Raw genomic sequence first — 14,553 nt, forward strand, 5'->3', positions numbered from 1 at the left:
CTCTCAGCTGTGCAGCTCCTGAAGCTGCCCACACCCTCGTTTTGACCTCTCTCCGCCTGCAAGCATCGGCCCCAGCACGGCTGGGGAGGAAGGGAGGAGCATGCCGGGGGGAGAAAGCCCCTGACAACATCAGGCAGCCCCCACTCTCCCTGCAGAATGGGCAGCGGCCATCCCAGGGGGCCCTGCTGCAGCTGGGCTAGTCGCCGGGGCCGGGATCTGCTGTACGCTGCCCTCCCCGAACATGTGCAGTTCCTGTTTGCTGTGTCTGTACAAGGCAGTGGGAAGTGGGGAATTTACTTACACCTCCCGCTTAACAACCCTGGGAGGCTGGAAGGCTTCAGGCCGCTTTAATTTACAGCCCATCTCTCCAATCTCTCACTCGTTCGCTGCTGCTTTCTTCCTCCTTGTATTAATGTGACCCAGGTACCTGCCAACAATAATGGACTCGCTTGCGGGGGCGGCCCCTCCCTCCCGGCACAACTTCTACCTTCTCCTTGATATGAATTGCTCCACATTCAAATGAAAAAGAAAAAAGGCGAAATCTGAAAGGTTGGGGTGGGTTTGGAAAAGCGAAGCGCAGTGGTTCTGGGCCCGGCGCCAGTAGCCGGAGGGTACACATGTGCACGCTCTCCCAGTAGGGCCTTCAGCAGCCCTGTTTTACAACCACCTCGGCACACACTGCAGAGTTCACGCATATGGCCAGACAGATGTGTCTGGCTTACGTTCAAGGCTGGAAAATGAAGAATTATGGAAGTGAAGGGCCCTGGGCATTAGAGAGGGCGGAGGTGAGGGGGAGGGGAGCCAGGGAGAATTTTTCCTCTGCTGAGAAATCCTCATCTGGGCTGCGAGGCTGGAGGAAGAAGGGTTGCGAGCGGCGAGGCAGCCAACAGCCATGCATGTGAGACCGCTCTTAAAGCAACAGTGTGCACTGCCAGGCGTCTGCTCCCAGTCCAACCAGTTTACTTCACCAGCTCCCACTGGGAAACACGCTCAGATCAGGCCAGGGCCAGGACGGGATCACCTGTATCCTGTCTGTTTGTCCCCATAACGATGGCAACGCTTTGCAAGCGGCGCTCTGGCTGCAGCAGCCGTTCGCAGACTATTTTTCCTGCCACTGGCTCCCACATGAACTCTGCCGTTCATGTCCCACCCTCTCCCCCGTCTGCCTGTGCCCCGCTGCACAGAAAAGCTGCTTTCTCACCGAGCCTCGCTGCCACGGAGCCTCTGCCCCAGGCAGGGGGACAGCTCGCTGCCTGGCACACACTGCACTACAGCCATCAGCTAAAGCACTTCCCTGCCAGGGCTCCTGGGTGTGCTGGCAGCTCCATGGAGACGCTGCGTCTGGCTTCACGAGAGTCCCAGGAGCCCCCGAAACATTCATCTCAGGGCCTGGGAGGGCAGATCTTACCCTGGGTGGGGACAGCAACACCGATTTGGCCCTTCCAAAGGGCCAAAGCTAAGCTTGCTGCTGGGTTTCACAGAGGCGGCGCAGGGCACCTACATGCGGGAAGCCCAACGTGCTATGGGACATCCCGAGAGGCCACTGGTCCTGAAGCATGGCAGGGAAACGGCTGCGCATCACCGGCACAGTGAGGCAGGATCAGCCCATGTTCCAAAGGAAAGCAGCTCCTCAGCCAGCTTGGGCGCTGCAGCCACACAGCCCATCCTACCTGAATCTTGTCTTGACGACGCTGCTGCTCAGCTACTTTCCTGGCCAGGGCTTGCTTCTTGGCTCTGAGCTCCTTGATGTCCATCTCTCCTCCACTGCCTTCAGCCTCAGAATCATCTTCAAATGCCTCAATCCTCACATCATCTTCCTTCTTCCAGGAAATGCAGAAAGACAGAAAAACAGAGGAGAAGTCATTGTAAGGGATGCTGGTGGCAGGGGCTGTGCTCGTTCTGCTGTCCCCCTTCCAGGAGATAAATCCCTGCCAGGCACGATCCATCACTGCTTGCTGATGGGCAACTTACTATTTCTAAACATCCAAGAGAAGCAAGCAAAATAAATAAATAGTAAACATTCAGGAAATGACAAAGGTAACGGGGCAGGGAAGGCAGCGACCAGCGAGGACAGGGGCAGCCCTGCTTAAAGCTCTGTTCTAAAATCAAATCCTCTTCCTTGCCTTGGAAAACTCTTCCCACAGCCTTGGGTGAGTCACTGATGTTTTATAGGCGTCAGTTCTGTAAACCCATGGTATTTCCCTATCTCTCCGCTTTGCCCGGCTGTTTAGGCTGCACATCCCTGGGAGCAAACGCTGCTTCTCCCCACCTGCCTGCACTGGGGCTGTACAACACTGCTCTCACACTGCTGCCTCATCCGAGGCTAGGCACACAAGCTGATCATCTTGACAGGAAACTCAGATCTATGAATGCAGGACACCAAAGAGCCCGTTCCCCTTCTCCGTTTTGATCTCTGAATAGACCAGAGATATTCCTGCACCCACCCCAAAACTTCCAGCTGGGCTGGAACAGATGTTTTAGAAGGAGACGCTCAATCTTGATTTTAAAGCTCCGCATGATGGAGAATCCACTGCGTTTCGAGGTCAGTCATTTCAACCGTTAATTACTTCCTCTGTTAACATTTGCATCCTACTTCTAGTCTGCCTTTGCCACGCTCCTGTTGGCCAGGAACCTTGTGTTTGCTGAACTGAAGGTTCCCTGGTTCTCCAACCTCCTGCCCGCCCAGGCACTTCTGGACCACGTTGCATCTTCACCCTCTCCTAGAGGCACTTCCCTGGGTCTCCCCATCAGGAGGTCTGCAGACCCTTTCCAGTATGCCTGCCCTGCCTGAACTGGAGATCCCAGGATGAGCCATACTGTTCCTACCCCAGGTGAAGGCCACGCTGGCCTTTCCCTATGCACCCAAATCTCCGGGACACAGGAGGGAGGGAGGTGGTGGCTGGTGTCCAGCTGGGGATCAGCCACAACCCAGTTCCGCCCCCAGCTTTGCTGCTCTCCCCAGTGGCTCCTTGTCCAAAGGGGAGACTGTTCCTCAACACGTGTCCCACCAGCAGCTGCCTGCACACACGTGCTGCCCAGGAACCCAGCTCTGCCGCTGCTGCTGACAGTCCCCTTGTCTCGCCCAGACCCTCTTGCTCCCCAGTGCAGCAACCACGGGCCTTCCCAAGCCCTGCCATTACCAATGTCCCCTTCTCTGCACAAAAGCCAAGGGTTGTGATGGGGCTGCGAAGAGTTCCCAGGTGGTACCCAGGCAGAAAGACCTGCTCTGAGCCCCCAGAAGGCTGCAGGCAGCGGATCCTGCACAAGAGGATCCCCCAGAGGGATAAGAGCAGGGACAAGAGCATCGCTACACTCCCTGACCTGTGCAGGCTGCCATGGCATGTGTCAGCAGGGGGGACTCGGGCAGAAGCTCGCAAGCCTTAATTTAGAACAACTCCAGCACTGCACAGTCGCATACTCAATCGTTTCACCCAGACTGCACGCCCGCCTGGCCACAGAACCACGTACTCTTCTCTCCTTGTGACTTTTTAGCCATGGGAAGGAGGAAGATGGAGCCCTCAGGCTCAGTTCCCTCTGCCAGGACAGCCTGGACCACAGGGGATGGGGGGATGCTGCCAGAGGGACGACGTCACGCAAGGGCCTTGGGAAAAAAGCGTGTGTCAGATGCAGATCTGCTGAGGTGGGTTGGGATCTGCTGGTGACAAGGCCTGGGATCTGGTGGTCATGCTGGTGAGCTGGAAGCTCCCTTGTGAACAGAGCCCAAGGAGGAAGCCCCAGGGTTGTGCAATGAGCTCACGCGGAGGTTCCCACAGCCAAGCAGAGCTGTGGGGATGGGGCAGGAGGGAGCTATCCTCCGTACCATGTTTGTTCATAGCAGAAACTGGAGGGACTGACCCAACGAAAGGAGTGCTCCAGAGAACAGAACCATCCCTGTCATGACACTGGGTAGAACCTGAAGATTCCCCCATACCACACGCTTTTAGTGGTGTCAGCTTGAAAACCTCCTGCACCTTCTCCAGAAGAGGACAAGGGTCCAGGTCTTCCACCTTACAGAGACATCTCTTGCTACCTGGGGTTTTGCTCTGAGACCCAGTGCAAAAAAATCACCTAAAATCTGTTCCCTGCTCAGCTGGAACCAGCTGCTGGGACAAGGAGGGTGCTGAGCACATTCTTGCTGTGGGCTCCTCTGGCTGTCAGCTCCCTGGGGTGCATGGGGCCACAGGCCACCCAGTGCCAGCAGAGGCAAGGTGCTGTCCCCTGCACGGGGCGATATCCCCTCTGGCTCTGCAGCACCCAGCCCTGGCGCAGGGAGGGGACCTGGAGAGAGCCTGGGCAGCGCCGGGCCACCCAGCTCCCCGCTCCCAACGCCTCTGCCCCTCTCTCCTGTTTCCCTGGCCTTTCCAACTGCAAGATTAAACAGAAGAAAAGAGTCAACCTGCAGAGCGGCTGGCAGGGCCCTTAAACACACACACGGAGCCTGGAGTGAAGCAAGGCCTACAGGAACAAGCAAGGGCAGAAAAACAAGAGTTGAATTCCTTAATCACATCAGGATGTGAGAGGCAGGGGAGGGACGGGGCGCCAATGTCAGCTCTTCCTGTACGTGTGCTGGAGGCTGGAGCTCAGGCCTCTGCCGCAACGAGCTCCACGGCTATAAACTTGATCCTGAAGCTGAACCCTGACACCCCCTCGCCCACCTCCTCTCCCGGGGCCGCGGCGCTGCACGTTATTAAAGCTCCCCCCGCTTCGGGTATGAAAAAGCAGCATCTGGAACTCATAGCAGCGTGCGAGATAGAGGCACGCGGGTTGGACTGGCAGGAAAGGGCACGAGCGAAGTACACTCGGGAGACAAGGGCTGTGCACCATTTGCCCCCCCCCCTCCACCTCCCCCCATAAAATGCACACGCAGCTACGCCAGCTATAAATAGCGGGAGCTGCAGGGCAGGCAGAGGCTGGGCCCCACAGGGGTGATTCTTCCTTCACCGAGGCGCGCTCTTCCCGCACGGTACCTGATCTTCCAGTTGTTTTCCCTCTTGGCTTCCCATTTCCTTTCCCATGGCGTCTGGGACGGGTGCCACTGACACATATTTTCCACCCTTGAATGCCAGCAAAGGCTCTTCTTGTCCACAAAGGGCTTCCAGGAAATACTTCAGAACTGTGACCCTCTTGCAGTCGGCTGCAATAACCTACAGGGTGAGGACGAGGGGGTTGGGGAGAGGGAAAGGAAAACAAAGTCAGTGCAAAGGGGAGGCAGATGGGCAATGGCCAGGGGAAAACGTCCGGGGCTAGAAGGCCCAGTGGGATGCAGGCAGCACTGCACAGCACCGTGAGGATGTGCAGGGTGCCCCTCTTCTTCTAAATAGGCACGGAAGGGGTTTGCCCAAGTCTCATAGCCCACTGTCCCCAGGGAAAAGGAGGCAGGCGAAGTCAGGACACCCAGCACCAACCCGTGTCCTGTCCTGTCCCCTCTGTGCACCCCAGGGCCACAGGGCTGCCGGGGGCAGCCAGCCCCCTGCCCAGCCCCACCAAATGGGGGAAAGTCCTGCTGAAGCGTGAGAGATGAATGATGTGGCCTATCCTTACTGTTTTGTTTTGGCTCCATTGCCAGATTCCCCCTCACAAAAGCTGGGGAGGGATGCAGGTGTGAGAGCGGGCGGGTGGGGGCATTTGAGAAAAGCTGAGCCCCTCCTCGTCTCCAGCCCGACCCCGTCCCACGGGCCCATCTCACGGACCAACTGGGGAGCCCCGTCAGGGAGGCTGGGACGGATCTGGCCAGAAGGAAACTCAATAGCTTGGGTAATTATCCAATTTACGAGGCTCTCAAATGGAGTTTCCAGAGCACAGGAGCCCGGTGCCTCCACGGCCCCATCCTGCGCGGCACAGCCTCTGCCGGCGCCTCCACCATGACCAGCCTCGGCTCAGCCCTCATCCCCTCACAGCGGGGCTCTGCACCTGCAGAGAGCTCTCCCCTGGTGCTTCCTGCTGACCGGCGTCACACCGGGGAGCAGCAGATTTATAGGGAGAAAGTCAGCAAACGGGCTAGAAGTGCTACACGCTACGGAGACAAAGCCCATGTTGATGCCCAAGTTTCTCCTGCCCCCACAAAGCACTCTGGTTTTGCTCTGTACGGAGACCCCCATCCCAAAAGGGTTCCTGCAGGCTCCCGGGACTGGGATCCCAAAGCTGAGGAGAAGGCCAGACCCCATACAGGTGACTTAACAAGGCTCCCTGCTGTCAGAGACGCTGCCTACTCTCCCACCCCTGCATCCTTATGCCGTGCGATACCAATGCCATGCGTCCCGGCCCCAGCTCGGCGGAGACCGGCTCGTCACCCTGCCGTGCCGGCGGCGGTGCGTGCCCTGCATGGGGCCATGCCGTGGTGAGCGGAGGGCTGGCAGCGGCATGCAGCCCCGCTGCACCAGGCTGCCGTGAGAGGAAACTTCTGCTCTTCCACAAAGCTGCCAGTTTCCTCTCTGCGGGCTAATTTTAACCACCGTGTCGCTGTAGTGCGTGTCAAAAACCTGACCCTCCTCTGACCTCCAGCCTCCCACCCTGGCTACTGCCTGAGCGAGGCACCCTCATGCACCAGCAGCCCGGGCTGCCTCCATTTGAAGCTGCCACTCCGGGACCCTGCGTCCCTCCGTACCTGCACCGACAGGCGGAGGGGGAGGAGAAGCCCCTTCCTCCCCATGGGAGGCAGCTGCTGCTGCGGAGCGGTGGTGCCAGCAGGGTGATTGCAAGAATGTAATATTTCAGGGAGCAAGGGACCCATAACCACTGATTCTGGTCCTAAAAAATGTGTCCTACGGGACAGAGGTGACCAAAAGACGAGGTGATGCAGGCTCAGCAGCCTCAGGAGCAGGTCAGGCTGTGGGGGATCCTCTTTCCCAGGAAAGCCCTTTGCTGCTTGGGACATCCAGCCAGGAGCAATCCCAGCAAGTGTCACTGCAGGAACATTTCCATCCTCCTGGCTCTCCTTTAGGAACCATTCCGCAGGGGAAAGTCAGAAGGAAAAAGAACAAGAGCAAAGTGGGAATGGCTGTCATGGGAAACATCCCTCCTGAGAGCTCTGCGCTGCAGTGGCCTCAGGGGAAGTGGTGGAAACCTCACTGCCTGCTTCATCCCCAGCTCGATGGGTTAACACTGCGGAGACCTGGCCTGACTCACACAGGGTGACTTCACCCAGGGATTTTCCAGTCCTGGTATCTGCAGTTCCCTTGTGTCCAGGGTTGCTGGGCGAGTAAAGCGCCCACCACCACCGGCACAGCTGTGGGGATGTGTCTGTGGCAGCACCAGGGGTTGAGCCCTGCTGCCAGCAGCCACGTGCTGTGGGATGCCAGGATGCGGCTGACAGCAGCAGTTTTGGGGTAGGGGACGCAGGAACTGTCTGGCTAGGTGGGGAAGAGATGGGCAACCCATCCTGACACCATTCCCGAGGGATTTCTCAAGACACCTCTAGAAATAAAAGCCGTCACATCTAGTTTAGGATCCATGAGGTTTTCATGTATGCATGGGGGGCTGGGCGCTGACACAGCTGCAGCGCAGCCATCTCTGCGTTGCAAAGGCTTAAACCTTGCTGTCAGAGCCTCCTGGATTGGGAATGATCAGGTATATTGCAGAAGAGCTCCCTTGAACTGGGGCTGGGGCTGGGGCCAAGGGCAGGTGGGTTCGCTCCTTCCTCCCCTGAAGAAGAAACAAGTAGGAAACACCAGATTTCCTGCCAAGCCAGCACAGCCCGATGCTTAAATTGAGCTCATCTGCTGGGGAGAAAAGAGCCCAAACTGAAGGCCCATGACATAATGCCACAGCAACTCGTCTCATGAACACATTTTTCCAGCCCACATGAATGAAAAACAGGGAAGGAGCAAATGCTCTGCACATCCCCATCACGTGCAGCCCTGCTTGGGGAAGACACGGCAGAGCCCCGGGCTGCCGGCAGCCAGGCTGGCCCCACCGCGGGGCAGCCCAGCCTCTGAGATGCTGGGAAAGAAGTGACCTGTGACTGGCACCCAGGTCTCTCTCGAACGGCGGAGCGAGACCTTGCGTGCCGCAGAGCAACCTGCTTTTGTCAGAAACTTCCTGTTTCAGAGTGGAAACGCGAGTGCCCGTGGCAGTGCCGGGATGCCCAGGGCAGCCGGGGATGGCCACGAAAGGTGCTTGCCGGCAATTCATCGCTGCTGGAGTGGAGCGCGGTGAGGATGCCGGGAGCTGTGTCCAGCCTTCCCAAAGGAATGGTCAAGTACAATATAACACTGTGTCGATGTATTTGGTGATGTGGCAGCAGACACCCCGGCCCCGGCGGGGAATACAGCCGCCCTGTGTGCCCTTCCCCCTCCGACCGTGCAGTGAGACAGCAGGAACTGAAAGCCTGGCTTCAAGTCATCGCTGGGTATTAAAATAGGCCTGACATGCACGCAGCCGCTCTCAAAGGAAAACTGAAACTGAGAATTGCTGAAGTGGTCTGGTGCCCCCGTCCGTGACCCGGGCTCAGTTCCCCAGAGGTGCGAGCAACCGAGGCATCGCCGAGCCCTTCGCCACCGTGGTGCCTCTCGGGGACACTGGCTGGGGACCAGGCGTGGGGCAGAGGTGGCTTCGACTGCAGCAGCCCCGATCGCCAGCCTGATTTCATCAGGACCGGAGACGAGAGGTTTCTAATCTCCTGCTGCATCAGACGGCTAACCACCAGCTCCCAGCATCAGCCACCCACCAGCGGGCTGGCGGCTGCTAGGGCACACTGACGAGGCTCATTAGCGCTCCGGCTGCTAATTCATGGGTCATACATTAACATACTAATCATTGAGTAAGACACAGCAGGACACACATTAACACACACTAACTGCCTGTAGAGACCCACTGGGCTGCACATTAACTGTACCAGCTGTTGTGTTTTCAAAGCCACTTTGCAGTGCCAGTGCCACCAGGACCCTGCGTGTGTCATCTCCTCCCAGCGGCGAGCAGGGTCCCCACGTCTAACGAGGCATCCCCAGATCTAACGAAGCTGATCCCCTCTATGGCCTTGGCTGTATTTTCCCCTGCAGATGACACGGGCTGAAGGGAAAAGCTTCCCCGAGTGCTGCGTGCTGCTCTTTAACAGGAGGAAGGCAGAGGACTCCCACATGGGATGGCCAGCACCTGGCTCAAAGGAGATGCAGCCCCAATGCCAGCAACGTGTCCTCCAGGAGATTTAAGGGGAGGGAAGGGACTCCGAGAGCTGCGAGTGCGGACACGTGCACCTGGTGCTGGTGGGGTGACACCACCAGAAACCAGCCACGGTCTCGCTTCGGGTCAGAGGCACGCCTGGAGCTGGGGGGGCAGCCCCTCTGCCCCCCACCCCGGCCGCGCGGGCCCTTCTACTCCACACACGGCTCTCCCACAGCTAAGCAAATCTCTGTCACACCCACCGCCGCCTTCAATCAACTTTTACAACTTGTTAATTTTACGCAGCGTCCTAAAGAGCAAATAACCGGGAGGCAGGAATGCAGACTCCTTCAGCTAGTCCAAAGAGCCTCCAGCAGCCAAGCCAGCTGGCCTGGGGAGCTCCGCTCAGCCGCGGGGACCCGCCACATTCCGGGGGGAAACTTGGCCTGGAGAGGGCTGCCCCGCACCCGTGGCAGCCTCTGGCAACGCCACGCTACTGCCGGCAGTGTGCGGAGAGACACCGGCAGCTTCTCTCTCGGCAAAACCTTAGACTCTGCAAGCAAACAGGAGGCAGCGGCTTTGGAGAAGGTTTTGCTTGGAGGACGGGCTGCCATTGCCGGCTCTGCATTCCTATGTGCGAGGGGGAGACACGAGCACATCCTGACAGCTGGATTCAGAAGGGGAAAAGGACATGAGAAGTTTGAGTCATAGCACGGAGAGATCCCATCCCAGATTTGGAGATGGGAATGGGATAGGACCGGGACTCAGAGCCAAGCTCCAGCACGATCCAGCGTGGGGATAACACTGTTTTTGCCACATTGGTTTAAACATGGCTTAGCTGAAGTAGCTGAATGATGCTGAAACCAAGTGAGCCCCAAACAACCATGCAGCGTCTACATGGCCCCGCTGAAACGTTTGCACTGACCCTGCTAAAACATCCATGCAGGCCGTGGTTAAATGCCTCGCAGTGCCCTGTGCTGCCTCCTCCCATCCCCAGGGAGCCAGAGGGCAGCCCAGGGCACTGGAGGAGGAGGGCAGAGGAAAGCGCCTGGTTTGGTCTCATCCCTTCTGGGTTTTCATCGCGCAGGCTCACACAAGAGCTGGACTGGGTTTAACCCTGGACTTACAGCCCAGCCTCTTTGGGCTCGTTCCCCAGCCAGGATGTGGCCCGAGGAGCTCCTTGCCCTGCCCAGCCCCAAATACAGTTTGGAGGGGTTTGGCCACCTGGGTAGGGAGGACCAAAGTGTCTGTCACGGCTGGGCAGCAGCGCTTGCAGCTGGATCGCAACCCTGGTTTCTGCAGCTGAGAGCTGACTTCAGCCACAGCTTCTCTCAGAGAAACTTCTGATTTCAACTAATCCCACAAGCACGCTCGGTGGACGCGGCTCCCACACGCCTGCAACTCTGTACGTGACCCGACAGAGCAACTGTGGATGCAACTGGGCCTGGACCAAGGCTCTCATGTGTCTTGCTATTGCCCTGGCTCTGTAGGACCCAGTGCCAGGATGGGCAGTGCCTAGCACCAACAAGAGAACACCCATGGGGTAAGGGTCCACCACATCCATATCTGATGCTCCATCACAGCAGGGAAGTGCATCAGAAAACACCCAGGGAAGACAGAGAAGCTCCAAAGAACCACTCCAGTTGCTCTTCCCCATTGCCACTGCTGGAGAACCACTTTCTCTGCAAAGCAGGGGCTCCCCAAAGAGAAAGTGTAGCCACGTCTTAGCCAAACCTCTCTCCCAGCACCCTGAGCCTTGCAGAGGCACGGCTCCAGCCTCTGCACTGGGGCACACGGTCTCAGACGAGTCATCGGAGCAGATGTGCTCTTGGCCTGGCAAACACCTCCGCCTTTCCAACCTCGGCCACGTAGCTCACTCACAATTGGCCTTTAAAACTGGAAAGCAGCATGGAAAGGGAGCCAACTGCCCACCATCACTAGGGTTTGCTGGGGTAAGACCAGCCTCGCTTGTCCCACGCAGTGATGCAATGAAGACACACAGATGACATAAAGGTGCAAAGTGATAGATCTGAGCTGAGTCATCCAACTTTTGGTGTCAGGAGCTCAGAAGAAGCGCCGAGTAGCCTGCACAGATTCCTACCATGAAGGTCCTCAAACTGCACCCAAGGCACCTGTCACCGCTGGCAGCTGTAGGACATGAGGACGAGACCCAGTGGTGTGTGGGAAGCTGTGAGCAATTCTGGGTCTTGGAGCCTGCTCTCAGCAAGCCCTCCCCAGAGGAGTGGATCCCTGCACGGGTATGCCAAGGGAGCAGGCCTCCGGAGAGCTGTCTGTCTGCCAGGGGCCAGTTCTCTCTCCCTGACTGGCACCTAGTGGCTGTGGGGCAGGAATACAGACTGAATTTTTACTGATCTAGGCCAGAAGACACTTAAAACTCCATATGGAAACCCCACGCTGCCACAGGTCCCAGCCTAGGTCCCTGAAACCCTTTGTGCTGCAGCACAGCCTGGCACTGCCCTACAAAACATCTCACAGCTCCTCCAGACTCTCAGCGCAGCCAGCTCCTCTCAACTCTTCCCTTCCGTGGTGATGGCTTACCATGGGGTTGGGGAAAGCTGTTTGTCCACCCCAAAATACATCTGAGGGTGCTGCAGTAACCTTTTCTAACTTGTGTGGAAGAGCCAACACCAAAGTCAGCTGAAGCAGATGCTCTGGATGGAAAGTCATCCTCCAGACCACTCTCAAGCTCCTGTGCCCAGGATGACCTGGAGGGCTGGCTCCAGCCCAGCCCAGGACCAACTGCTCCTCTGAAGCATGAGGAGCTACGCAGCCCAGAGAGGAAAGTTTCTGATGGTTTCCAAACCAAGCTTTTGGCTTTTGCTGATGCTTGGAAAGACTTGCCCTGATGTCTTATTCACCTGTTAAATGTGCTAAAGAACCTTCTTGTCAGTTTGTCTCTCCAGTGAGCAGCAGTGTTTACAGCAGGGAGCAGTTGGCTCCAGGCTGCATCCGACACATTGTAGGCAGGAGGCGGGTGGTCAGTTTAGTTAATTTTACCCCCACCAGCCCATGCCTACTGGGCAGGAGCAAAACAAGAGAAAAGCATGACTTTAGCCTGGGTGAGAAGTCCCAGAGAAGATGATGGGGTACAGGAGGTCTCCACAGAGTGATGGAGATGTTTCAACTGGTTTGTGAGTGTGGCTCCTGCCTGGTTCTCATTGTGTCCTCAGGCATTGCTGCCAACAGCTCAGCGAGAACTACGAGCTTCCCATTGCAAAACGTTGCCTCCAGTAAGACACTGCAGGAATTTCTGCAGGAATTTCCATTGGAGAAAGCATTTGCTTCCACCCCCTGCGGCCATGTGCCCCAGTGCTGGGCAAACCAATCCCTGCAGCTGTGAAATATCTGGGGCATTTCTGCTCTCCGAGGTGAAGTCTTGAGCACAGGACCACACATTTCAATTGTCTGTTGGGAGAACAAGGGGCTAAAAAATCACAGCTTTGAAAGAGGCCTGTGAAAGAGGCAGACGACTCCAGGAGAAACAGCGAGTCACAGCCAGGGACTCCCTGTTATAGCCATCTCGATGTCCTCCTCTCTCCCACCCCAGCTCCCAGCACATCCCCAAACTTCCTAGGGGAAAAAAGAGAAAAATTTAGGCCAGAGAGTAAAGCCAAGATAAGTCTGAAGGAGCCCGCTCTGCTCCTCCCTTACAGATCCTACTGGAACACAGACCAGGACAGACAAGTCCCTGAAAGCCTGCCCCAAGCCTGTGGTCCCAGGCTGGGGAAGGAGGAAGGCAAGATCCAAAGCCAATATGACACGACCATCAGCTTTCACAGGGCATGGGCTGTTCTCCCTGCTGCAAGAGTCTCCAGTCTTTTCCTTTTCAGGGACTGGGGGAATTTATTTCCTCTGCCATTTCGGAGGATGCCTGCCTTGCCAGAGATTGTTTTGCAGAGTTAAGAAAGATAAGAAAGTGGTTAGCAGGCTCTTTGGTGGAGGAAGAGAGGATTGCTTAGTAAGGGAAAGGGGACTGCTCTGCTCTCGGCAGAGACACGCTGCCCTTCCTCTGAGGCCACCGCTCCAGGAGACGCTGGCATTGGGGACGAGGTTGGTCCATCCCTGCAGCTCTCTACCCCCGGCGTTTCTCGGGTACATCTGCTCGTGAGGCCACACTGTGCTGGCGATCAGAGAAGCTGTTCTTGTGCCAGGGCTAGGATCTGTCTCTACTGGAATTTGGGAAATGCGGCTGATGAATGTTCAATCCAACATCTCGACTGCAAATCTCAATGTGCTTTTGCAACAGTAAGAGCCCTTTTTGCAGGGTACATGGAAAAAAATAAGGCAGGAGCCAAGTCCAGGCTGCCCATGCCATGGGGAAAATGCTGTGGTTATCTGGCAACCTCCCCGTTTCAGAAAGCACCTCCTGAGCGGCAGCAGGAGGGAGCTGGCCTCGGCAGGGCGTTCACACAGAGGAAACCCTGAAGATGCACAGCTCCTGCCGAGCGTGTCCGTCACTGGCACACCAACGCGTGGGGAGGTTCAGCTCAGCCCCTCTAGACCCTACACCCACCCCTCACCCAGGCACCCTCCAAGCAGATAAAGGCATCATGCACAGCAGCGGGGCAGAGCAAGCGTTTTGCTCTCGCCGATAGCATAAGCTGTTTCGCAAGGATTTCCCCATGGAGACAACTGCCCTGTGATTTGACCCATAGAGTAACTCGGTGATTCCTGTCCTACGGGACAAGACACCAGTGTCGGGAAGTTGGGTGGTGGAAGGGAAAGAGTTACAACACAGGAATGGGGGAGCGGGGATGAGGTTCTACCATGCAAAACCAGCAAAAAAACGGTGCAAACCAGAGCTCATCCTTACAGCATCCACCTGCCCTGCCCACACCGTTCACCCCTCAACCTTCCAGCATGACCTCTGCTAGAGGCAGCGAGGAAACCGTGGCATTAGCCGGTAACACCCACGGCACGGTGGACTTCCACCCCCGGAGGTGTTAACAGGCCACTGCGTCCCTTGCAAACCTGACTTCTGACCTTGGCAGCGGGAGGGAGAGGAGAGGTAAGAGCTGCAATATTCTGCCTGGTCCTGGCAGAGCCAGTTGGGAAGCTGTTTCTCTGAGTTTACACAGCTTATACGTTCTCCATGCAGTTCCTGGACGCCTTCCATCGCAGATGAGAGTTTTATGTCGAATTTTAAGTTTGACCACAAATATTTAAACTTCCTTGGACCACAAATGCTGTATCTTCTTTGTGGTTTAGTTGGCACCAAATGAGTATTTACAGATCCCTATATGTCTGTCTGTCATTTAAATATCTTGCAGAGGTGCCAAAGGCTTCAAAAGTGGAGGGGCTCCTCAGGCAGGCCCCCTGATTCCCCCTCTCTGCCCTTCATTACTCAGCACAGGCAAGGGAGAGGTGCAGACACTGGCCAAGCCCTTGCAGAGGGCACGGCTGCTGCTGGTCTGAGCATTTCATACTTGCACTCTA

At 56.9% G+C, this 14,553-nt stretch overlaps 1 protein-coding gene across 1 annotated transcript in view; it reads right to left on the reverse strand.

Annotated features, from left to right (window-relative positions):
• SMG6 (SMG6 nonsense mediated mRNA decay factor) overlaps nucleotides 1-14,553 on the reverse strand; it is a 116,101-nt gene that overhangs the window by 13,438 nt on the left and 88,110 nt on the right. Inside the window, exons 14-15 of the mRNA XM_010573634.1 lie at nucleotides 4,968-5,144; nucleotides 1,671-1,817 (exon numbers count right to left, since the gene is read on the reverse strand). Coding sequence (XP_010571936.1) covers nucleotides 1,671-1,817; nucleotides 4,968-5,144 — 324 coding nt within the window. The remainder of the gene's footprint in view (nucleotides 1-1,670; nucleotides 1,818-4,967; nucleotides 5,145-14,553) is intronic.

This window comes from Haliaeetus leucocephalus, unplaced genomic scaffold, assembly GCF_000737465.1.
Source record: "Haliaeetus leucocephalus isolate CR32 unplaced genomic scaffold, Haliaeetus_leucocephalus-4.0 Scaffold395, whole genome shotgun sequence".
NCBI classification, from domain to species: domain Eukaryota; kingdom Metazoa; phylum Chordata; class Aves; order Accipitriformes; family Accipitridae; genus Haliaeetus; species Haliaeetus leucocephalus.